The sequence below is a fragment of the Centruroides sculpturatus genome, unplaced genomic scaffold (assembly GCF_000671375.1).
Source record: "Centruroides sculpturatus isolate CEXI.00-Female unplaced genomic scaffold, Cexi_2.0 scaffold725, whole genome shotgun sequence".
Lineage (NCBI taxonomy): Eukaryota > Metazoa > Arthropoda > Arachnida > Scorpiones > Buthidae > Centruroides > Centruroides sculpturatus.
Genome location: NW_019384962.1, coordinates 201,647 through 229,442, shown reverse-complemented (window position 1 = coordinate 229,442; position 27,796 = coordinate 201,647). Strand labels below are relative to the sequence as shown.

The window sequence follows — 27,796 nt, the reverse complement described above, 5'->3', positions numbered from 1 at the left end:
TATAAATAACAACAACTCAAAGCCCGAGTAGTATATAATAAATTACCAAACGATTGCCTAAATATCGGGCTATAATATGGCTAATTAAATGATTGGAATAAAGTAATTTAACCAAGTAAGGTTATATCTAAATCTAATATACTTCTGGAAGCAAAGACTCGCTCGGGGTCCAGGTGGCGTAACTGGCAAGCAGAGGTTGCAGGTTCAACCCCGTCCCGGGCCAATTCTTTTATTCCAGAAGGTTCTAAAATTTATTTATTTAATTTTAATTATTAATTTAATTAAGAGATGGCGCCTAACGCCTACCTCTAATGTCAAATTACTTTATTCCAATCATTTAATTAGCCATATTATAGCCCGATATTTAGGCGATCGTTTGGTAATTTATTATATACTACTCAGGCTTTGAGTTGTTGTTATTTAAATGTTGTTGTTGTCATATCTTAATCTAGTTTTTTGATATTCTCTTAATATATATGAATCTAAAATTTATCTTAATACAGTTTTATATGACTGAATTGAAACTGAATTTATTTTGGTTTGTAACAGAAGAAGAGAATTTTGGAAAACAGAATGCACAATTGACTACAATACATTAAGTTAAAATTATTCATCATTATTTAATTTACTTCACAAGCAGAAGTATTTGTTAAAATATAATTTGACTTATAGTGATAACAGTCTAGAATTTATTACCAGAAAAGTTATTGTAGACTCCTTTTGTCTTTAGCTGTAATATCAAACTAGTTGAACAATTAGCCTAATTTTACATCTATTTGATGCTGGATATTCTGTCGATCTGTTACTTTCACACATCTCTGACTAGCAATCAGTTTAAACATGGAGTTTCTAATTTTTATCAGAACCATATATTCTTGCTGCTTCCATATACTTACTGAATAGATTGTATGAAAGGTTGCAATGACCTTGGTATATTGGTGCCAGATATCCAGCATCTGATAATGGACAACACCTAGATATTCTCTGGCTACCTTTGACTGGGTATCTGGTGTCTGCCTGCTGGACAAATGTGTGAAATGCTCCCATAAGATCCCATAACTTAGTAATAGGATATTCAATGCCAGATGGTCTTGTCCAGTACATGTGAAACAATACTTATAAAGACAAGAATAAAGTGTGGACTTAAAATATACAATACAGTCGACCCCCGTATAAGATCATTGATTATTCCGTTTTATATGAATTCCATGTTGTACGAGTCACTTAAATTTTACAAATTTGTGAGCCGTTCACAGCCCGGTACATGTATTTGTAAAATCTAAGTGACTCGTACAACATGGAATTCATATAAAACGGAATAATCAATGATCTTATAGGGGGGTCGACTGTATATAAATATTTAATTGTGTGTGACTATATTGTGTTTTATTATAATCTCTAAATGTTTAATAAGATTTATGCATAACTACTACTTATAAGGATGAATTAGTTCAACACTGCATAAAAAAAATCACAGCAATGCTGTTCTAATCTAAAATTATTTAAGTTATTAATTTAAAACTAATAATTTAATATCCTAATTTTAAAAAACCAATTATGAATTTTTTCAACAGTGTTATTATAAGTTTTAATAGGCTAACAGTATAAGAAAATAAGCAAATTAAATATCTGATTATCATCTATAAATATATATCAGTAACATATATTTATATATAAACTGAGATATGTAATACCATACTTATATCATTTAAAATAACAGAAGAATATGAAAACAAAATATTTTGCTTAAATATTACAGAATTAAATACAATATAATATTACAAAATTTCAAAGGACCAGGTACATCCAATAAATAGAATCTGTTTATTGTAATCACTGTGGGATTCACTTATATTGATAATAGTAAGCATGCTACAAGTAAATAAGACTATAGTTAATGGAAATTACAGTTTTATTGGCAGAAATTAAAAACAATTAAAATATATACAAGATGAAGATTTATTTATTATAATCATTAATATTGATCAAAAATAATTCATCCAGTGTTGTTTGACTTATTTTTTTCACAGTATCTTTAACAACAACTTACATATACAGTAATTGAAGTAAGAAATGCCAACAAGTACTGTACTACTGTACCACAAGAAAATAATTAAAATTTAAAAATAATTAAAATAATTGCACGTTTTATCAGCCATGTGTTGAGGCTGACAACACAAAAGATAAACACACATTTATCTGAAGATAATGATATGTATAACTGAAACTCTGATTACAATAAACAAAGTTTTATAAATGTTTATAGTCATAGAAAGTCTTTGTTAAAACTATTCATCCAACCCAAAGAATCCTCTTTAATCATATCCTCCTTTGCTTGTGGTTCTTGATACTGCTCTCCTGTCCTGGTTCATCACTGTTTTAAAAAATCTCCCAACATTGATCCCTTGAAAAGCACATAACCACACATAGTGAAGTTAGCAATATTTACATTAACAACCCATAAAAATATTATCCTCATACTCAAGCCTAACAAGTGTATTTTAATTTATATATTTTTTTAAACATACTAATTCTATTAAAATTAGATAACTGATGACAATATCCCCAATTATAATAAGTAGATGCTACTATATTTCATAAATTTAAATTTTTCATTAATTTACAGCAAACCTTGTTTCTATTTATTACCTCTTTTAAAAATGGATCTTCTCCTCCTTAATAACAAATAGGTATCACTTGTTAATTCTGCAATGCTACGACGTTTTCGAGATGACTCATCAGAAGATGTGTTCTTATAAAAATGTGGATCATGATCAATTGCTAAATTAGAAAATAATTTGCTGCACTTCACTGTAACTCTGAAATTCAAATGTTTAATTTTAATAATCATCTCAAAAATTTATAATTTGTTATTATTTAAACATTTTAAAGCCAATTAACTTCATGTTTAAAATGTCTTATAATTTGAAATAATTCATTATTGAGAGACAAAAAATATCACCTAACTATCCTAAAATTGTCATATTTTAATCTAGATTTTATCAGTCAACAACATTCTGTTCTTTTGACAAATGAAATATCAAGATCATTATCTATAATATGCAAAAGGCCTCATAAACATGACATTCATATTAGAAGATTAATAGTGTATATTCTCTTGACTGTTTAATAAAATAAAAAAAAAGAGAGAGAGAACTCTCAGTAAACATAAATGTATTTAATATAGATTTCATGTTAACTAATTCATGAGCAATTAGCAATTGACTTCTGTAAAATGAAAACATATTTTAATAAATAAAAATTATTTAAAGCTAGAAACAACAATTCAAATGTTTTTGAGTTTTATCGTGACTCGTCAACAAGAATGTATGGAAATAGTCAAACTAAATGCTCTTCTCAATGAAGTACAAAAGCAGATTTATAAACAAAAGTGATTGCTATGACCAAAAAAAATAAGAATTAATTTTCATGTAATTCATAATTCAATTAGCATATTTACAACAAAAGAATAATAGCAGAGAACACACTATTCTGTTCTATGTTCTGATTGAAAAAAAATCTATCTTTTTAAGAAAATTTTTACTTTATTTTCTCCATACTTGTATTATCAATGAACAATTATTTATTGTGATATTATCACAATACCAAGCTGTAATCTTTCATCACAATGATCTCAATTTTAGTAGTGTCTTGCTTCTGTATGTGATACTTTTCCTGTTAACAATAGAGTCATGCTGGTAACTCTGTTCAGGAAAAAATTTTTTAACTGAAATAATGCAACTTCCAGTCCAAACCAGAAGTTCATATATAGTTGATCAGAACCTCCTGCCTCTAAGCTTTCCATATCTTATACTTCCTTGTTAAACAACTCAGGAACTTAACAGTTCTATAGTGTCAATCATTTATTAGAGGCTACTCATTCACCTCAGTAANTAAAATTTTAAATATTTATTAATAAATTATTTTATAAAAGATTTTTAAAATAAATTTAAATTGATACTGTATTTCTAATTTCATAGAATAAAATTTGTATTATTGGCAGAATTTGTCATTTTGTCTACCTTATGCATACATTACATGATTTCTTTGCTTGGGTTTTTCCAGTATGCTTAGTTGTGATGTCAGAATAGCATGCATCACCTTTAAATACAAGTGCAAATTTTTTTTGGACAGATTTTAGAACTGTGCAATTCAATTCTGTCATGCACAAGAACAATTTTTATACAAGATTCTTAATCAGCCATTTGTGAACTGGAAGCATTCTGAACATTACATTACATGTCATTGAATGCTCTAACTGGTTTGAAATTCAGTATATAATGATTTCATAGGACAAAGTGTTAAGTAACACTTACACATATTGTTGCATTAGTGCACTTATTCACTTATTTGAGAGTACGAAAGATCATTCCATAGCTTTTAGAGAGTAATCTATAAATCCATCATTTACATATGGTTTCCATAAAAACTATAAAAAATCTGTAGTGGTTAAAAATAAAAATCTCTGATATTTTAAGATTTTTAACATAATTCAGTTAGAAAATTTTAAATATCTGAAAATCCAAATTTATAAATCAATAAAAACAAGTAAAAATTATTATTATTCAGTTTAAATATATAAAATATTATTGATTACTTACAGAAAGGTTGACAGCTGTTACAATTTCATTAAACTCTCCTTCATTAGCACAATTATGAAAATACAAACTATAAAGACCTTCATATTTATCATCATTTATTGTCACTCTGAACTGGAAAAAGTACAATAAAAATGTAGTTTAATGATTTTTTCAGATCAAGTTAAAAATAATAAGTAAAGTTATATGAAAAATTAAATTTCAATAAATCAATTACTTCATGTTAAATGCATATTTTTACTATCTTACTTAATTATCTTTAATTTAAATTACTTAAATACATACATAATTGCTTTTAAACATTAAAGCCTATATTGGTTTATTAACCTGTCCTGCATTGTTCCCGAAAATATTTGTGTTGACCTCATTGGCCTGTGTGGTCGATCCCGAATATTTTTGTGTCTGCATCGGAACGTTTTTGATACTAGATGTTGCTGTGCGTCACAATTTTTATATTAAAACGCACTTTTAAAATATAAGTTTTTTTGTTTTTATATTTTTCAATACATTTATTTACTTTATGCAACATAAAACAATAATTTTTAATGACACAGTAAACACAATTATTATTTAAAAAAAAAAAATTTCAACATCGAATAGGTTAACAAGATTTGAGATAAAATTTAAAATTATCTATAATCTATTCAGATTGATGACATAACAAATTTACCTTTGAGTAGCTGAATTGTGGCATGCTTCCACAATTCAGCTACTCAGAGGTAGGGATAGCGAATGGTTTGAATGAAAAGTATACCTAGCATAACAAATGGATGGTGCTTTTTGAAAGCATGAAGTTAAAAGTTAATAATAAATACCACAATATCAATATTCTTTTTGATTCTTTTTATTAATGCAAAATTTTAAATGATGCATTAATAAAAAGAATCAAAGTTGAAAAGGATTTGCAGATTTCAATTAACAAATTCTATAATATGTTACAATAACTTTTCTTAAATGTTAATAAATTAAATGTAGTTTTTGTAATAATAACCACTGTTAAAAAAGAAAAGTCAGAAAGCCAAAATACACTTTTATGATATCATTAACAGTAGTCAATCAATTCAACAATTTTTAGAAGTGTTAGAAACATTTTTAAAAGTGTTTTTCAATTTATTCCATATTTAACTGTAAATTTTTGTTTGCATTTTTCTAAGATATCTCTCTATTGTTATATTATTTGTAGTGATGTGCCAGATATCTGTATCCGTATCCGCGGATATCTGAGGGAAAAAAAGATCCATATCTGTATCCATTACTTTTTAGCGGATATTTTATCTTAATGAATTTCATTACTTATATGAAATTTTAAAGATAGGTAGCAATAAAATACTAATAACTTCAATTCAAATCACTTTTTATTTCTTAAAATCACATAAATAACAACAACAATTATTTAAAATCACATATTTGGCACATTCATATTGCAAAAATTTTATCATGCAAACAACATTTACTATTGTAAAATATTTCCATATTACACTACTAAACTTTTTTGTCGACATTGTATCTTTGGAGAGTGTTGAGTTAAATTAAAATAAAAACAAACTTAATCTATGCTATCCCGTGTCACACTAAACTATAAACAAAAACACGCACAGTGAAAGTCAAAACACGTTGCATTACTAACGCAAAGCATCAACTATCGGTCCAAGGTCACAAGCACCGGCGCCGACTGAATACGAAAGTTGAGATCCGTATCTGTATCCGTATCGCGGATATACATTTTTAATGATCTGGCACATAACTAATTATTTGCCATGACTTACAAGTTTAATGTAAATACCATGTAATGCTTTAATATAATAGGTGGACTATGTATTGCATACAAGCAAATGTTCATTAACAATAATTGTTTGGCAATCAGTAAGTGATGGTTTAAGCATTTCACATCCTAATATGATAAGTCTTATGTTTCTTACTTATAGTTATTTTACTATGCTTTAGTTGTTTTAAAATATTAATTAGAAATTTTGAGTAAATTTTGTAACACACAATTGTTATATATTATCAGAAGCCTATTTCCCATTTGAAATAATGGAAATAGGCTCTCTGTTCAAGAACATCTGATTTTCAGGAACGGATTTCTGACAGTAAATGAAGTAGGGCTGTGTGCATGCAGTATAAAGGAACTAAAAATACCTTAAAGTTTCTATGATAAATTTAGAATCAATGTGTGTTTTTATATGCCATTAAAAATTCATTAGACTAATGAAAAGAAAAAAAAAAAAATTTGCTATGAAGAATTTTTAAAATATTTAAATTTATCCTAAGTTAAATGTATTAGAGTAACACAATAGTCCATATATCTGAGTACAGTCGACCCCCCCTATAACACGGTAGATACGTTCCGGTTTTTATGAATCCATTTTCTACGAGTCCAGCCAATCACAGCCTGGCACATATGCAGTTTACGGACTACGGATGTTTGAAAGGTTTCTTCCATAAAATTAATCGATTCTAGACTAATTTGACTCAATATTTCCAAAATACGTATAATTTTTTGGGAATAATCCATATAAACTATGCTATAAACAAAAACTTGTAGGATTACTTACCGAGTGTGCAACGTTCAACTACGCCGTTGCTTAAGCTTGTTTTCGTTGTGGAGCTTGTCATTGAATGGTGCTTGCGTGCTTTCTGATAAATTATTTTTTTGCGAAAAATTCACTGAACTTTGGAGAAATCATTAATATACATATAATTTTTATGGATGTTAAATAATAAATGGTTTTTAGTAGGTCCGCTGCTTGTTTAAACTCAACGGTTTGTGCAATATCCGCTATTGGTCTAGATTCAACCAATCCTGTCGCAACACGAGTCAGCGATGATGTTTTACCGAATTATAGGAGTTTTTTAGCATGTTTGTATGAATACTGTCGCAATTTTTTTGCCGTGATATAGGAATCTGAACTATAGGAACCAATGTTATGGCGGGGTCGACTGTAGTAGATATATCAGGTAATAAAGGTAAAATTTAGACATTTCAGTTTTTTCTAGAAATGACTGGAAAAAAGTTCTAGAATGTTCAATGTGGGTATATGAGTAACCAAAGAGCGTTTCATCACATATTTCATTGCAAATAGATTCATCAGCAATATCTGGCAATATGATTCTCAAAAGAACACATTCATATGCTGTTGATCTATCACTTCAAAAGTGGGCACAAAGCAACAAATGCTCATGATCATTTGCAAAGCATTTATTAAGTATTCATGGATGAACAAAAGTCAACCAGCTGTTGGAAATGCCAAAGAGGTAACAGTGCAAAAAAAGATGCTCTCTATTTGTTTGGCATCATCATGATGGAGCTAGTCCAACCAATATTACTGTCATGGAAGAACGCTAATGTACACAACTGAATCATTTGAACATCAAGATCAAAGAACTTTGTCCAAAAATTGATCAAGTCTGATATTGCCATGACAACATGCCAGCACATAGAGCAAAGATAACCTTAGAAAAGCTGGTCAGTATGAGTTAGGAGGTTCTACCTCATCCACCTTAAGAAAACCCCATCATTCCATGCTCACAAGATTAAAATTTTGCAGCAAAGGTGACAAGATGAGATTGATATTGATGTGATTACCTACCAACTGAACTGTAATCATTAAGTTGTCAGTAAATTTTTTTTTCAAAATGTCTAAATTTTATCTTCACAACCTAATAAAATGTAATCAGTCATCTGATAATGAATATATAGCTTAAAATTCAATAAAGATATTATATAAATGTAAAATAATATATCAGTTTTAATTATTTTGAAATGTAATAAACTGGCTATGGTTGTTAAATTTTATAAATTTTCTCCTACCTCAAATGTGTAAAATTGCTCTGAAGCTTTATCAATTTGATTTTTATACAATGGGATGATTTTAGATGAACAAGTATCCACAACTGGTTCAGCCTGTGTAGTACTCTTTTTATCTTCTTTAGTTTCAGCGGTATTCAAATTTTCATTCTTGGTTTTTTCTATAGTGCTTTTAGAACTATCATCTTGTGTACTTTTCTCACCTGTTTCAGTTTTAGTACCTTGCTTAGTTGAGATTTCTTCACCTAAAGTGTCTAAATAAATGTAACAAATTTTAATTAGCAAAGATAAGTCTTTATTAAATACTGAAAACAAATTGTATATATAATATATAAATAAATAAAAAATTTAACTTTGTGTATCAATAATTAATATGAGAGTCATTCTAAAAGGAAAGAACATTTGTTTCTCTAGATATTTTTAAAGATAATGAAACAAAACTTATTTTACAACACATATGATACCTTAGCTATTTTTCTACATAGTTGCCATACAAATTTAAACATTTTACATAGCGTATCATCAGCTTTTCTATGCCTTCTGAACACTCAGTTAATACCAGGTTCTTGAACCAGTCATTAATGGTCTCTTTCAGTTTGTTGTCACTTCCATAGTGATTCCTGGCTTTAAAAAAATCCATCAATTTTGGAAAAAAAGATGGTAATGACTTGGAGGTTAGTCCGGGCTATAAGAAGGATATTCAAAAACTTCCCACTTAAACTACTGAAGCAAGTTCTTCGTCAACACAGCAGCATGCGGACATGCATTATCCTGAAGAAGCACAATGCCTCTGGACAACAATCCCCACAGTTTGTTTTGAATTGAAGCTTCATTCATCACATTTCCATAAACCTTGGTTAGCTGTCTGTAAATTTTGATAGGGCAGACTTTGTTCACATTCAAAAAGCATATTATACTATGAACCTCACACTTGGCAGGATCTTTAATTTTGTCATACATTTCAAAGTCACACTGTAAACAGTAAATGATCATTGTGGCTTGCTGTTGCATCAGACTGGCGCAAAAAAATGGGAAGGTCCATGGTAGTGGGGGTGGTGGGAGAACTGCACAGCATGTCAGATCAAAACGTTCTTTTCTTTTAGAATAACTCTCTTATAATTTAATAAAATAATTTGCAACTATTACAAGTTTAAAGTTATACAGAGGAATCAAAAACAATAATAATTTATTCATAATTAAGTAATTTTAAAATCCTTCTCTCAAACAAATTCAATATCAAAACGAGGCAGATATTAGTAAAGAACTTTTACAGATATTTTAAGATTTTCATACATATAACAACAATAATAAATTATTATATTCTGTATGCAAATTAACTTTATTAAAAGAAAAAATCAAATGTAGATCCATTCATAAAATAAATGCAATTTTAGTTTATGATGATACTATAAAACAGTAAATTATGTAAAAATCAATTACTGCAATTTGATTTGACTCTTTGATTCTTAAGTTAACAGATAATTTTGCAGGTACCAGTCGACCCTCGTATAAGATCATTGATTATTCCGTTTTATATGAATTCCATGTTGTACGAGTCACTTAAATTTTACAAATTTGTGAGCCGTTCACAGCCCGGTACATGTATTTGTAAAATCTAAGTGACTCGTACAACATGGAATTCATATAAAACGGAATAATCAATGATCTTATAGGGGGGTCGACTGTATATAAATATTTAATTGTGTGTGACTATATTGTGTTTTATTATAATCTCTAAATGTTTAATAAGATTTATGCATAACTACTACTTATAAGGATGAATTAGTTCAACACTGCATAAAAAAAATCACAGCAATGCTGTTCTAATCTAAAATTATTTAAGTTATTAATTTAAAACTAATAATTTAATATCCTAATTTTAAAAAACCAATTATGAATTTTTTCAACAGTGTTATTATAAGTTTTAATAGGCTAACAGTATAAGAAAATAAGCAAATTAAATATCTGATTATCATCTATAAATATATATCAGTAACATATATTTATATATAAACTGAGATATGTAATACCATACTTATATCATTTAAAATAACAGAAGAATATGAAAACAAAATATTTTGCTTAAATATTACAGAATTAAATACAATATAATATTACAAAATTTCAAAGGACCAGGTACATCCAATAAATAGAATCTGTTTATTGTAATCACTGTGGGATTCACTTATATTGATAATAGTAAGCATGCTACAAGTAAATAAGACTATAGTTAATGGAAATTACAGTTTTATTGGCAGAAATTAAAAACAATTAAAATATATACAAGATGAAGATTTATTTATTATAATCATTAATATTGATCAAAAATAATTCATCCAGTGTTGTTTGACTTATTTTTTTCACAGTATCTTTAACAACAACTTACATATACAGTAATTGAAGTAAGAAATGCCAACAAGTACTGTACTACTGTACCACAAGAAAATAATTAAAATTTAAAAATAATTAAAATAATTGCACGTTTTATCAGCCATGTGTTGAGGCTGACAACACAAAAGATAAACACACATTTATCTGAAGATAATGATATGTATAACTGAAACTCTGATTACAATAAACAAAGTTTTATAAATGTTTATAGTCATAGAAAGTCTTTGTTAAAACTATTCATCCAACCCAAAGAATCCTCTTTAATCATATCCTCCTTTGCTTGTGGTTCTTGATACTGCTCTCCTGTCCTGGTTCATCACTGTTTTAAAAAATCTCCCAACATTGATCCCTTGAAAAGCACATAACCACACATAGTGAAGTTAGCAATATTTACATTAACAACCCATAAAAATATTATCCTCATACTCAAGCCTAACAAGTGTATTTTAATTTATATATTTTTTTAAACATACTAATTCTATTAAAATTAGATAACTGATGACAATATCCCCAATTATAATAAGTAGATGCTACTATATTTCATAAATTTAAATTTTTCATTAATTTACAGCAAACCTTGTTTCTATTTATTACCTCTTTTAAAAATGGATCTTCTCCTCCTTAATAACAAATAGGTATCACTTGTTAATTCTGCAATGCTACGACGTTTTCGAGATGACTCATCAGAAGATGTGTTCTTATAAAAATGTGGATCATGATCAATTGCTAAATTAGAAAATAATTTGCTGCACTTCACTGTAACTCTGAAATTCAAATGTTTAATTTTAATAATCATCTCAAAAATTTATAATTTGTTATTATTTAAACATTTTAAAGCCAATTAACTTCATGTTTAAAATGTCTTATAATTTGAAATAATTCATTATTGAGAGACAAAAAATATCACCTAACTATCCTAAAATTGTCATATTTTAATCTAGATTTTATCAGTCAACAACATTCTGTTCTTTTGACAAATGAAATATCAAGATCATTATCTATAATATGCAAAAGGCCTCATAAACATGACATTCATATTAGAAGATTAATAGTGTATATTCTCTTGACTGTTTAATAAAATAAAAAAAAAGAGAGAGAGAACTCTCAGTAAACATAAATGTATTTAATATAGATTTCATGTTAACTAATTCATGAGCAATTAGCAATTGACTTCTGTAAAATGAAAACATATTTTAATAAATAAAAATTATTTAAAGCTAGAAACAACAATTCAAATGTTTTTGAGTTTTATCGTGACTCGTCAACAAGAATGTATGGAAATAGTCAAACTAAATGCTCTTCTCAATGAAGTACAAAAGCAGATTTATAAACAAAAGTGATTGCTATGACCAAAAAAAATAAGAATTAATTTTCATGTAATTCATAATTCAATTAGCATATTTACAACAAAAGAATAATAGCAGAGAACACACTATTCTGTTCTATGTTCTGATTGAAAAAAAATCTATCTTTTTAAGAAAATTTTTACTTTATTTTCTCCATACTTGTATTATCAATGAACAATTATTTATTGTGATATTATCACAATACCAAGCTGTAATCTTTCATCACAATGATCTCAATTTTAGTAGTGTCTTGCTTCTGTATGTGATACTTTTCCTGTTAACAATAGAGTCATGCTGGTAACTCTGTTCAGGAAAAAATTTTTTAACTGAAATAATGCAACTTCCAGTCCAAACCAGAAGTTCATATATAGTTGATCAGAACCTCCTGCCTCTAAGCTTTCCATATCTTATACTTCCTTGTTAAACAACTCAGGAACTTAACAGTTCTATAGTGTCAATCATTTATTAGAGGCTACTCATTCACCTCAGTAAACAAAACTTTAAAAAATATTTTTGTATATTGTATATATAATAAAAATAAAAATAATTATACCTGTTGTTAGCAAAATCCATAATAAAACTAACGAGATCAATACTATTATCTGTAGTCATAACATCCTCTTTCAATAAGCACCGATCTTGACGAGTATCCTGTATTAAAATATAATTAATACATTACTATTAACACATAAATAAGATTTTTTTTTTAAATTTACATTATTTATAAACTATTTTTGATGAAATTAAAAAACATGAAATATTCTTTAAATATAATAGAGGTACACAATCTCTTATACAAAACATTTGGGGACATAACGTTTCAGAAATAAGAATTTCTCAGTTTTCAGAATGGTAAGATCAGAATCTTATCATAGATATACTGAGATTAAACTTCTGCAATAACATTATCAATGATAACACGCACTTCTTTCTGCTTCTCACTGTTTCTCACAGTCATATTAAAATCACAAAATATCAACAAGCAACAAAAGTACAAGTGCTGAGATATGACTGATGCAACACACCTGTGTAGTACATGTTGAATGGAAGTCACATGCCATAACTCATGTGAAGACAACCTCCACGAAAAGTTATTGGTTTTTGAACTACTCAGAATTTCAGGTTTAGTGATACTGTATGTAATCTCTTATGCCTGTTAATTATCTTATAATTACACATCTTAAAATGTTCTATAAAAACGTTTTTATTTTAAACAATGAAGATTATTGCTGTTTTCCTCTCTATACTATTTTCTTTTTAAACTAAATTCCAACTTTTTGTTTGTTCTTCCATTATTTCTATTTTATTTTATAACACTTTTTCGTTTTGGTCATCATTTCTAGAATTGAGTTGAAAGTGGGTCATGAGATTTTACTACGTTATGTCACTGAAGAAATATAATGAATCTATTTTTCTGATATTCTTTTATTCTGTGATACTAAAGAAAGGATCCATAAGAAATTGAGAAATTACCCACATATAAAATAATGTATATACTTACCAAATATGGCGTTACACTGTCACTAACTGTTCTTGTTAAAGTAAATCCAAACTATAGACATAAAACGATCATTTTAAAACAGTTGAAAAATATATCATTTAAAAAATAAAATCATAAATTAATATTGAATTTAAAAAATTACTCTTACTATTCCTAATAAACTACATAAGTAAAGAAAAGATTTAGTAAATGCTGTTTAATGTAATCACTAAGACTAGGAATTTTAGTTAATGATAATCTTACATTTAAGTAATTATAGAAGTTAGTAAAAACAGAAAATAGTTTTTTTTTTAAAGTGAATTAGTTTGTAGCTTTTATGTAAATTGAAGAAATTCAATTTTGAAGTTGGATAAGATTGTTGTTGTTGTTGTTGTTGTAATTATAAATTTATGAAAAGAATTTTCATATTTTCAGTAGTTTACATATCTTCCTAGGACTAAATAAAAGACTTAACTTTGTTAAAATTGCTGCAGTAATAAAAGGGAGCCTCTAATCATGCCTTTCATTACATACTAACAGGTTCAAGTGGAAGAGGAACATTTATGATTTCAACAAAAGCCTTTCTTATGCTTTTACAAATATTTTTTAAGTTCAGATACATACCTGCCAACTAGGAAAAAGGAGCTTCTAATTAATTCTACTACTCAATGAACTGCATGAATGACACAAGTTACATGGATTATTTCTGGGAACAGCTTTTGTAAGCCTCAACATGCTTTAATCATATATGGAACTGCATCAGTTAAAACAATTAACAAATTTTCATATAGAAATCTTTGTTCATTTTTCAGAGTAATTTAAGGCTTTTTTAACTACTTAAGAAGCAGTAATATTATTGCAACATTCCAGAACAGAAATATCTAATAAAACAGGGAGTTCTTCAATCTCTTCATCCAACTTGCCAATTAAAATTGCTAAGCTAAATCTACCTCACAGATTTTTAGATTATTTTTATGCAATGAACTTAATCATCATCATCTTCAAAACATTTAATATGTCACCTTCAGTTTCAACCTTATCAGAATGATTACAATGTTGCAACACTGTATTGAAGAGCTTTTTGTAGTGGTGTGTACAAGAAAATGTTATTGCAACAATAAAACTTAATCTAATATAATGAAAACTTAGCCATTACTATGTAATTAATTCTATTAATTTTCATAATACTAAATAAAAATTTTAATATATAGCTATCTCTTGATCTACACAGTAATTAAATTATTTATGATATAATTCAACTGCAGCAGCTACTGTGTAAATTTAATTCATTTAAATTAAGACAAAATGTTGCATAACTCTACACTATCCCTTCACTCATAAGAAAATTGTCATTCTTCACTCATAAGAAAAAATTTTAATATGAAAAAGTTAAGTTACATTTCACATGAAAATACAATAAAAGTGAGAAAAATGCTTTTTGAATTCTTTCTGATGATGTTCCAGGGTATTACTTTTTTCCATAACTCTGAGTTTAAAATATTGTTCAAAAAGACTGATTGAGAATAAAGACATTTGTAAGATGATATTTTACAAAGAATAAGTGAATATTGCAAAGATTTTTATTCATAACAGACAATATTGAAAAGTTATTTTATTATATTTGAAGAGATATCAAACTGAAACCATGTAAATTGAGGGATATCTGTAATGTTATAAATTCTATTAACATAACATGATATTAAAAGATTACTATTTCTTTATTCTTTGTTGGAGGAATCATGAATTTGTCCACTTTAACTTCCAAGGAACCATCTTTAAAGAAGCCAAAAGTACTAATGGTAAAATATCTTCTATTATCATTCTATAAGAAAAAAAATGATAAATAAATATACTTTAAGAAATATATCATCTACAATAACAAAATATTTGTTTAATTCAAAGATTAAATTCATAATTACAATAATTAATTCATTATTTGCCATTTTGATTACTTACACAAGTACTGCTTGACAACATTATAATCATGTGCATGTTAGTTTGCAGCACACGTTGTTTTATATTAATTAAAGTAACAATCACATAAAATTTTAAAAATTACTAAATAACTTTCAAGTTAAAAGATAGTGAAAAAAATCTTCATGTAATGTTTTCTAAATAGTAATTAGATAACAAGAAGAATTTAAGAATGCTAGACTAGTCATTATAATGCATCAAGTCTTTACTATGTAGATAGCTTAACTTTTGTTGAATAAATGTATTAGGCCTAAGTGGTACGTCACTACAATCAAGAATGACATACATTTTGGTCCCCCTACTATAGTTACTACATATCACAATGACCAAAATGCTATACAGTATTCTTGATTGTAAAAACATTCACTTTTATTAATGTCATTGAGAAAAGTCATCATAGAAATATTCTACTAAATTAATATTTACTATAAACAAAAATACAAGAAATAGCTTGATTCATCTGACATTAATGCAAAATAAAACAGTAATATGAAAAAAATATTATAACAGTTATCATTTCCTCTCTTTGTTTTAATCCATAGTCTATTTCATTATGTTATTAACTTAAATGTGATTTTAAGTAATGAAATCAAAACTACTAAACTGACAAATGTGAATTAAAATTGAATAATAATTTTTTTCTTTCTTTCTTAACTAGAGAACATATTTGAAAAGCTAGCAGAAATCCTGTTTATGGAACCCTCATCTATTCATTTTATATCATAAGTAATAACCAAATAATAATGCAAGATTAACTTTTTAGAACTTCAAATGTAATTAAATAGTCCCAAAAGTTTATCTGATATTTTCACTTGATTATTAGAATAATTTGGCCTTGGTTGTCTTACTGTAATTACATTATATTCTTTCTATAATGTCTATTTTGAAAACCTAATTGTATTTTTTCTTTCTTTATGTTCCACTATAATATTCAGACAATATTTTTAAGTATAATATCACATCAATTATGTATGAAGTGCAGTCAAAAAAGTTCCGGAATTGGTCCAATAAAAAATGTTTGATGTACATGTTAATTTATTGAAAATTTTGCTTTCAAGATAAGTTCCTTCTGCAGCTATACATAAATTCCAAGCTTTTTCCAGCTTTCCTGGAATTCTTTTTCTGATGTTATTAATTAAGCACTTGCTAAGAATTCCGTTTGAATGTCATCAATGTTGTCAAACCACTGTCCTTTCAGCACTTTTTTCCAGCCGTGGAAATAGAAAAAGTCATATGGCACCAAATCTGGTGAAGAAGAAGAGGGGGTAAACCATGACCATTTTATTTTTGGCAAGAAACTGTTGACTAGCTGTGTGAGCAGAGGCATTGTCATGATGCAACAACTAGTTTTGATCTTTCCAAACATCTGGTCTTTTTCGTCTGACATTTTCATCACACAGGTACCTTGAAACATCCATATAAAAATTTTGATACACAGTTTGACCTTGTGGAACAAATTCTCAAAGAATAATTCCCTCCCTATAAAAAAAAACAAGCATGCTCTTGAGATTGCATTTCACTTGGTATACTTTCTTTGGTTTGGACAAGTCATGATTTTTGCACTGAGTCAAACGTTTGGTCTCAGAGTCATAGCAGTAAATCCATGTTTTGTCTCCTGTAGTCACTTTTTTCTGTTGCAGTTTTGTTTCAAACTTGGCAAGACTTAGACAAGTTTAAAACAAAATTTCATGCACACATGCTGTTCCTTAAAAAAATCATTTTACAAAGCAATGAAAATTGTACATTGACAAAACATGGATCTAATCTAAATAGCAAGAAACAAACTACAGTGGGTGATCGGTTAACGAATACTTTCACGAAAGATTTTTATGTTCGGACAACAAACACCCCACAGAACAAACACAGAAGAGACGTAAAATAATGAATACCGATTGGTCTTCCCTTGTCTTCGAGCAACAATTTGAAACTTTTCAGAGTGTGGGAGATGTTGACATCGACGCTCAACCAGGTATATACCGATCTGATAGTATTCCTTCGAACTTTGAAACTCTCTCTTGTAATTCCAGCCTTTTATTTTTCTGACAAAACAATTCTTTTACGTATTTGCAAGATTGTCAGGTAGGCAATCATTAAGTTTTGCGTCTGTTTTTCTTTACGAAAGGTGAGAGTATAATAGCAAAGGCAGAGAGTGGGCAGAAGATGCCTAATGTTACTGGGCAGTATGGCATGAACAGGTCTACAGTAGGCTGCAATTCAATCTTATTTAAGAAAGATACTGTATAATGAAGAAGACTCAAGCAGCTAAAGGAGTAACAAAAATCACATCTGAGAAATAAAGAACAACGAAGAGTTCATAATGGAACCTGAAACGGATCTGACGATGGAATAAAGCCAAGAAACTCGACGAGATATGTTTTCTTCTGAAAAAGAGGATTAATGTCGATATTTGCTATTAAAGATCTTTTGAAGAAGTGAGAGGATGTCAGAACAACAGTCTTAGAATGGCATACAAGCGAGGTTGAGGCTTGGGGATTTCTACAATTACAATGCTATTAATTACTTCTGAAAAATCCTGAAGAGAGAAAAGCAATTGACGTTAGACAGATTCTTTAACCCTTTCAAATGGAAAAAACATGACTAATAAAAATGTAAGACTGCATATGTATGAATTTTTATTATTACATATAAATAAACGTAGTAAGAAAGTATATATTTTTTATTTTTGGAGGTCTCCAGAACAAATTAATTAAATTCCCATTAAAACCAATGGTAAATTGATAATCGGTTAACAAACAATTCAGATAGCAAACAAAGTCTTGGAATAGATTATGTTCGTTAACCAATCACCCACTCACTGTATATACAATAAAGGCACGAAATTTAGTGGGAAACTAAATAGCAATGTCTATTATGCATTCTAGTTTGCACAAGTTCAGCATGTGGCTTATTAGGGAAATTGCAGCTGAAGTTTTCATCTCTAAAATGTGAACGTTGAGCTCTGCTTACAAGATAGCAGCGCTCAACATTCACATTTTAGAAATGAAAACTATTGCCACAACCTTGTTATTGTAACATCACATCACTATTCCTGGAACTTTTTGACTGCACCTCATATATAACATATGATAAAACAGTTTTTATCAATCATGTAATTGACATTATATCTAAATATAAAAATATTGTATTAATAATCTAAATAAATTATTCAGGTTAATAAAAAATTATGCTTTCCAGATTTGTTGACTCATCTTCAGCATTATAAAATTCTTATAAAGACAAAAATTATTGCTACACATACTAAAAACATTGAAAAGAATATAGGAAAAAATACTTAACTTCTAAATTATTCAAAAAGCTTTAGAATGTACGATGTATAAAATTTTTATTTTTGGAAAGAATTTGTTTGTCTGACAATGAGCCAGCAAGAACTTGAAAGTATATGGATTTTAAGCATTCAGAAAATTTAGTCAAATAAAGGGTAATTTCCTTATCAGTTAAGTTCTGACTGAAACTATAAAGATTTTTGAAAATTATTTTTAAAATATTTAATGTAAAAAATGATAATGAAAAACAATAATTTGTCATATGAAAAGTAAGTTAGTTCTGAATATATTGACTATGTTTACAGATGTATTATAATTTTATTTATAAACAAAACACTATCTTCATGAATTTTATAAACAATATACATAACATTGACAGAAATTTAGGTGATAATCTGGATGTTGATAAACACTTTCAACATTTGCTAACTAATGATTATGATAAACAAATACTATTGAATCTCAATATAATGGATTAATAAAGGATGTTCTGATATTAGTTGTTTATTGTATTGAAAATGTCAGGGTCAATTCAAAAACTATGAGGCAAGATAAGAAAGAGAAACAAATTGTATTAAATGTATGGGAAACAAACATTTCCAACCAAGATCATAGGGAATAACTGCAGAGACACTATCCAAAGGGCATTCCTGGTACTAACAGCTGCAGTCTGATATTCACAAATACTGTAATTCCACTATAAATGATGTATGGGAACAAACAAGTCTTATCTATTATTTCCAAAATCTATTATATTAGAATCACAAAATGCTGTCAACAGTACTAAACTAATAATAATAATAAACGATACTTTTAGCCCATGACTTTAATTTAGATAGAGTTAGATAATCTAATAAATAAGATTTTAACAATTTGGAGGTCTTATCACACCAAGGCCAACCAAAAAATGAATGCAACAGAAGTAGAAATGCTACTTGAACCATTCATCCATAGATCTATTTACAATACAAAACATTCTATTATTCATTATTAACATTTTATTCCTTTAATTAATAAAATAAACAAACTAAAACTTTTCAAAGTTTATATTAACATTTCTAGTGGTGGACAAGACAGTTTTCAAGCATGCAATCTTCTTTAATGAATTTAAAATTTACTGAATAACAAATGCACTAAATACTGGATAATATTCAAAACACTTACACAACCAAAAACCAGCTCATAAAACAAACCCAACATAATTGATTGTATGATGGTTTGCGGTATACTGCAAACCCTCATACAATCCAATTTTTATTTCATCCTCCTCTTATAATCCCTCCCAATATAAAGTAACAGCTTTTAGAGCCTTAGTAAAAAGGGTGTTTGTACACTTTTCTACTTTCAAGGAGAGATCTCATGAATTGCAGTACATAAAACAACTTGCTATCTAGCAGAGATACCTGCCTAGATTAATAAAAAGTTTAGTGAACAAATATGGGGAGCAGACTAAAATATGAAAAAGACAGAACATAAATTCAAGGTTGTGAAGTATAACAAAACCCTGATGGCTATATACCAAGAAGTGTCAAGGGGCTACAATCTTTCCTTGTCCCACAGAAGGAACCCCACCATCTATATGCTTCTCAGAAACTCCAAGGACCCTCACAATAAGATGTTCCTTCATTAGTATACTTCATACTGCTTCAGGACAACAGAGAGATGGCCAAAACCTACAATACATCCATTAAAAGAGCATCTGCAAGAACATCTTATATGAATTAATAAAAGGCAAACTACATATGCTTTGGATGAGGCTGTGCAGGTGAACATCAATAATGCCCATCTCACTTACCAGACACAGGAGCCTTAGCTACTTAAAATGAAAAATGATAAATAATACCATTTAAATTAAAATTACTTATAAGTTTTTGTAATTTGTAAACTTTTGGGAGAAATTTTGGGTACTAAAAAATATTCTGCACTCCTTTTCATATGTTCTTGCACCACATTACTTCTTGCTGCCTAAAGACAGCTATATTTAGTCAAGCATATTGACAGCAAAAAAATCAACAAGGCAACCAAGGAAGAAAATTCCCTGACTTTTTGACAAATTCCCCAACTCTCCATGACTTTTTCCAAACACCAATGAAAATCCCCAATTTTTCCTGACTCTCCAGGTACATAGGAACCCTGTATGATATATATTCAAATAATGTTTTCAAAATTTATCATCATAAATGTTTTCCTGTTATTGGGCTGCAATTTGAAAAATTGTAGACCTATAAAATCCATCCGTCTGTTCTTCCTTAATCTCAAGAACAGAGTTGGAAGATGCGATCAGATATGGAAACTTTAGAGGCACGAGGTCCCGATTAATGATATCCAAACTGTGAATACGGGGCGTAGATGGCTCCCGCTCTATAGTCAGGATAAGAGGTCAAGTGAGTGTAAAGGGAGGTGATGGGGGTCGACGATAAGGTGAAGGGCGAGATCGAGTGAAAGAGTCTACCATTATTTTAACAAATATAAAAATAACAATTTATTAAAGAATAGGCAAATGACAAAACTACACAAAGCTCTATACCGACAGAGAGTTTCTATACGACAGAGAGAGTTTCACAGTGTTTTCATACCTCTTATAGCCGTCCACTTTGACGATTCTGAACGTGGATGCCTTTAAAATATCGATCCAAGGAATAATCCACAAATAAGGCACAAATTATATAAGATTGCGACTTAAGCGCTCATTTAATTTGAGGTTCATCGGAGATCGGAATTCCGCAAGTTCGGAAAATCGGCGCGATGTCGTCTATCCAGCTTATGTTTGTAGACTCCCCTGAGAGGGGGGGGTAAGAACGGCCTTTTATCCGTTTCAGTGGGGATTTTCCATCACGTGATCAGATGTTCATAGGTTAGGGGTTATAGCTGTTCCAGGGATCTATAACAAATGACGACATTTGAATGCCAACTATCAACCTTTTTGCAAGATGAGATGCAAGTTCTGCAGAGAACAATAGATGTTGCTACTTAAGACCGGAAAGTTTACACAATCCCAGGCAAGATCGTTTTTTTCTACTAGGGTGTTACATAAACAAAAGTTTGATTAATTAACAATTTTTAATAATTTAACAATTAATAAATGAGCAATAATTTCCGTCACCAAAATTCCGGATCTCACAAAATCCATCCGTCTGTTCTTCCTTAATCTCAAGAACAGAGTTGGAAGACACAATCAGATATGGAAATTTTAGAGGCAGGAGGTCCTGATTAATGATATACAAACTTTCAATGCAAACCGGAAGTCATGTTATTTCAATTCAAAAATTTTTCTCCCAAAAAGGTGTTAGATGACCAGAACAACACTATTGTTAAGGAAAAGTATGATGTACAGGGGCAAGCCACTATTAATTTGAGGTGTCTAGCATATATTTTAAATTAAATAAATTTAAAATATGATTAAAAATTGCAGCCTGGCATTTGATGATGTCACAATAAATAATTGCTCATTGTTGTAAGTACTTTTTGCCAAAGAACAAGTCATTGAAAATAAATATTACTGCTGATTCACTTTATATAATTTCATTTTTCTCTTATGTTTTATTAATATAATTTTTAAATAGCAGTAAAAGTTTCATTTAAAAACTATACTTTACTTGTATTTATTACTTGAAGAATTATTACTATTTAAAGAATCAATATTTAGTGCACTTTATACAGATTTAGTAATGATGTTACTATCAAAATTACACAAACAAATTGAAAATTAGTTAGTTCTTTACTGTTAATTTTTAGTTTTATTTACTTTGAATAATATTGATTATTCATTATTGATAAATCTGTAAATATGAAATGGTGGATTATGAAGACAACTTATTACGTGCTACTAAAAATTTGCACTATGTGGACTTAATCAAACCTAACTTGGCAAAGAAAAGTATTTTTGTTTAAAATATTTATACAAATTGGAAAAATTAATTTCACATGAAATGTTAAACAAGTCAGATAAACTTTAATACAAATTTAAAATATCCATATTCAAATGACAATCAAAACAACTTTTTTATAAAATTAAGTATTTAAGTATTTAAATAGAAATAGTTAAATAAATAAAACTCATGCCAAAATTGTATAGTTTCTTGATAACAAGCACTGAGTTCAGCGTTAACATGATTTTCTTATATCGCAAGTACTTTCGACGAGTATTATATTGTCGTCCTCAGGCGAAAAATAACAAATTTGAAAAAATAGAACGTGCAGAGTGTTCCAAGTAGAAAACGGAAAATTTTTCTTGTCAATTTTAAAATTATAACGTTCGATAATTCTGTTGGTAACATACAACAGGCTTTTGCAGGTGTTCAAAAGTTTCAAATTTCTTAATTTTTGCCTGAGGATGATGATATAATACTTGTCAAAAGTACTTGCGATATAAGAAAATCGTGTTAACGCTGAACTCAGTGCTTGTTATCAAGACGCTAAGTATTTAAATGTTTTATTAAAAATGTAAGCATTTAAAAATATGGAAATGATGATTCAAAACAGCCAATTTAAATCACATTAAATTGGCTATTCTGAATCAAACATAAAAAATAATTTATTTAAAACATAAAATTAACTATTCCAGAAGTGTTACTTTGTTCAATTAACATTCAATCATTAGATAAATTGGTGGTGGGCCAGGAACATACATGCATCAAATAAATTGTAAATGACAAATTAAAGCTAAAGTATTATCAGTTATGAAGAGATCATTTATAATGCACCATTTGATTGGCCTTGAATTAAATTTAAAAGGAATTACATAAATAAAAGACAATCGATTGACAGGCCTAGACTTTAGACATGGGCAAGAGGGAAATAGAAAAATACTGTATCTACATAGTGAGCACACTCATTTGCAAATGAAAATAAAATAAAACCAAAATGACAACTTGTCAAAACCCAAATAAAAGTATTTATTAAATACTACAAAAATAACTATCTACAAATATAGGAGTTATAGTTCTGAGTTACAAAAAACTCAAAACTATAATTAGTCCAATTTAAAAAAAAACTTTCTGATAATTAGGGAACTTAAATCTAACTTAAAAATATGCACAAAGTATAACTCAAATTATTTACAAAACTCTTGGAATCTAAACAACCTAACTGACATATTAGAAACACCAAAAGATCTCTCCAATATCTTCACTCACTAGACCTTGCACTCAAAAATATCACATCACTTGCACTCAATAGCTTCATCTCATCTGTCTTCTACTTATAAGACTGACAATATAAAGCTATTGAATGCAAGCTCCATTGCTTTATATTTCCCAAGTATGATGTCACATTAGCATGTTCCCTTCTATCCCATTTATGTACTTGCTAACAGTTACTTTTAATTCTTCACAATTTGTTTTGGACAAGAGTCAGTCCAATCTTTCATAAATTTTTTTGCTGATTTTTAAAAATCAGTAATGATGCAATTAAGTGACTACTTTTTAATGAAATTGGTATATCTAGATGTGTAATCAACAGGATTTGATCCCCAAGATCAGATTATCAAAATCAACATTAAAAGAAAATTGACTGATAAGAACAAAAAATTTGATAGTCAAAAGTTTGATGGGTTCTTTTTTGTCCTCAAGTGTATTTTGTGGAGTTAATATAATATAATACAGTAACCATTAGTAAAGCATATTTTTAAGGATAATACATTGTTTTTTGTGGAGTAAGCATTTTGTGGATAAAACTCAAATTTTAAATTTTGTTCTTGCTTTAACCATCTGTTAGCTTTATCTGCTTGTGATCTGGTTAAATCATTAAATCATGCTTTATATAAATAAAGCATGATTTATCCAAGTATTTTTAGTTAAAGCAAATATCAATTAATACATTGTTGTGTTTTCAACTAAAAATACAGTGGTGCCTCGTATAACGTACTCCTCAAATAACGGACGCTGCGAATAACGAACTTTCTGTTCGGCCGTTACGTGATTTGAGCAACGGACTGGCTGCGAACAACGGACTTTTTGTTCAACAGTTATGTGAGGCAAACAACGGACTTTTCGTTCAACAGTTACGTGAGGCGAACAACGGACTTTTTGTTCAACAGTTACGTGAGGCGAACAACGATCTTTCCGCGAACAAGTGCGAATGATGTTTCCACACTTGCTGTTGCCAATGACAATCTGTTATTTTTATAATATATTAGTTTTATTAGAATATATTATTAGTAATATATCTGAAGTACAGAGCTCCCGTTGGGATTTGGATTGCTCCCTTGTTTATTACGTACAGTACATCACCTCAGTGCAGGGTATTTACATTTATTCAAGTATTGTGCAAATCATGGCTTCTAAAAATACAGAAAGGTGATTTCAATTGAAACAAAGCAAGAAATCATCATAAGGAGTGAAAGTTGACAAAAACTTCCTTGTCAAATGGGGAGAGGTCCAGGAATTTATCAACACTCACTATCCGAACATAGCTGAGGCCAACAGGATCAATGATCTCTACAATGACACCCTTGCCCGTCATTTCCGACAGGTGTTGAAGAAGAGAGAGAAACAGACTTCCTTGCACATGTTTTACAAGAAGCAAGCTGCCAAAAAACAAAGAATGGAACAAGAGGAGTTGACCCTGCAAGCTCCGGTAGCCTCTCCTGAATCTGACTCCGATTCAAAAATAATAAAAAGAGACCTGCTGCAATGTGTAAAAAGTCTAACTGTATGAATATGTGAATAAAGCGATTCTCCACCTCCTCCTCACAACATCTGACTACCCGGCATAATTGGTGACTGCTCAATTTTCATTTTTTTCATGGTACCTGTACAGTATGGTTATTTTATGCTGAGGAACTAATTATATATTTTAACATGTATTTCCATGGGAAAATGCGTTTCATATAACTGATTTTTCACTTAACGGACGTGCACCTGGAACGGATTAAGTACGTTATACAAGGCACCACTGTACTTGGATAAAATTAGCATTGACTGATTAATCCTAGCTTTATCCAATTCGTGGGCTTCAGCCATAACTTATATTCTATCATTAAACAAAACTTTTAGAAAATGTAACAACAATATTAAAGATTACCTAATGATATGATGGATTTTTTATCAGTTGTAAGCATGCTAATTAATAGCAAGGTTGTGGCCGAAGTTTTCAACACAAAAATGTGAATGTCAGATGTTCAGCACTGCCTTCCTGTAAGCCTAGAAGTTTGACAATGGTATTTGGAACATCAGTGGAATCATGCTTGACATTCCAAATGCCATTTTCAAACTTCTAGGCTTACAGGAAGGCAGTGCTGAACATCTGACATTCACATTTTCGTGTTGAAAACTTCAGCTGCAACCTTGCTATTAATCTGAAACAAAGTAAATAGAGATATTACTTTGATTTTTTGGGTTTATTATTTTATTTTTTATTTAAAACATCTGATCATTTTTTATTCAAAACAAAATTTAATAATTTATTAAAATTATAATTATTAATTTAGTTAAGAGATAAAACCTAATGTCACCCTCTAGTAGAAATTACTTTATATTAATCATTTAATTAGCCAAATTCTAGCCCAATCTTTCAGGTGATCATTGATTACCTGACATCTAAATGTTCTATTTGTGTTCCCATGGTGATAAGTTCTTGTTCATTTTTGCTTTCCTGAAGATCAGTGAGAACTCAAAAGTACTTGAAAGGTATATAACCGAGGGATGTAACCAGGAATTTCTGTGTGGGTCAACCTGCATCACTGACGGCTTGCATAGATTTAGCATGGGTAGATTCATTCCATAAAAATGCAATAGCACAAGATCACTAGCAACAAAATATCGTGCAAGGAGCTGTCATACTGTTATGACAGCTCCTTGCAAACCAGTAATACACATGACAATACAGAATAAAAAGAAAAAAGACTGAACAAAAACAAATATTAAATTTTATTCTTCTTTACCATAAAGCTATTCATGGGTGACCTAGTATTTGAGTCTGATGACTATTGGATGAACACAAGAAAAAAAAAATCACATCTGTTTGTAACTTTTTTATACTGTTTATTTTTTAAACTTGTGGGGCTGCAGTAAGAAGTAGCAGAGTGTGAGGGAAGATCATCCCAGGTAGCTACATCTCTGGTAACTGTTATTCATATACTTCATTAAAGCCTATCTCATAGTTTAAAGTTTAGTTGAGGAGTTATAATTTATTAAATAAATTTAACATTGATCATGTTAATCTTGAAAAATTATAACACACTAAAACAATGCAAAAATAACACATTTCCTTGATCCTTGAATAAGTTAAATGCTCATTATCAATATAGCTCATTTGAACTAATGTAACTAATAATAAGGATACTGTCCATCTATTATCAATGCTTAAGATATTATATGATATTATATGATATGCTTGTAAAATGACTTACGATTGTTTTTTTGGACTGGATATAAGACAACATTGATTCTAAGACATTTCTATTTTAAAAATAAAAAAATATTTTAAAAAATGATCTTAGAATACAGAATTGAGGAAATACAGTAACAAAAAAAACCATGAAAGGTAAGAAATGTCAAACATTCAGAACTGCAGTTTCCATCCGCATAAATTCAAAATCCATATTTACACAGTAAAAATACATGAAATCTACAATTATAACTTTATAATTTTATGTTATGTAAATATAAATTGATAAAATGTAATATATAACATATGTGTTTTTAATTGGAATTACAGAATGTGTTAATGAAGGAATCATGCTACTGGTGATAGTTCAACTTCTGTAAATTGTTAATTGATATATCTTTATTGAATATTATATAAAATTAATTTAGATATTCATAACTATAATAATATACACTCTCAACAAAAACTATATCCTGTACTTTATATAATTTATGTTTATTTTCATTATTATACACTCATTTTCTTCTTTTTTTTTGTGTGCCATGTCCAGTACCCCTGACATTGACTATCAACTCGATGCAGGCTGA

The 27,796-nt window shown here is 28.9% G+C and overlaps 1 protein-coding gene across 1 annotated transcript in view; it reads right to left on the bottom strand.

Moving 5' to 3' along the window:
• Window positions 1-27,796, bottom strand: part of LOC111632455 (protein GPR107-like) — a 64,243-nt gene that overhangs the window by 31,154 nt on the left and 5,293 nt on the right. The window contains exons 2-7 of the mRNA XM_023376872.1: window positions 15,335-15,445; window positions 13,645-13,695; window positions 12,697-12,794; window positions 11,392-11,561; window positions 8,410-8,660; window positions 4,602-4,712 (exon numbers count right to left, since the gene is read on the bottom strand). Of these exons, the coding sequence (XP_023232640.1) occupies window positions 4,602-4,712; window positions 8,410-8,660; window positions 11,392-11,561; window positions 12,697-12,794; window positions 13,645-13,695; window positions 15,335-15,445 (792 nt within the window). The remainder of the gene's footprint in view (window positions 1-4,601; window positions 4,713-8,409; window positions 8,661-11,391; window positions 11,562-12,696; window positions 12,795-13,644; window positions 13,696-15,334; window positions 15,446-27,796) is intronic.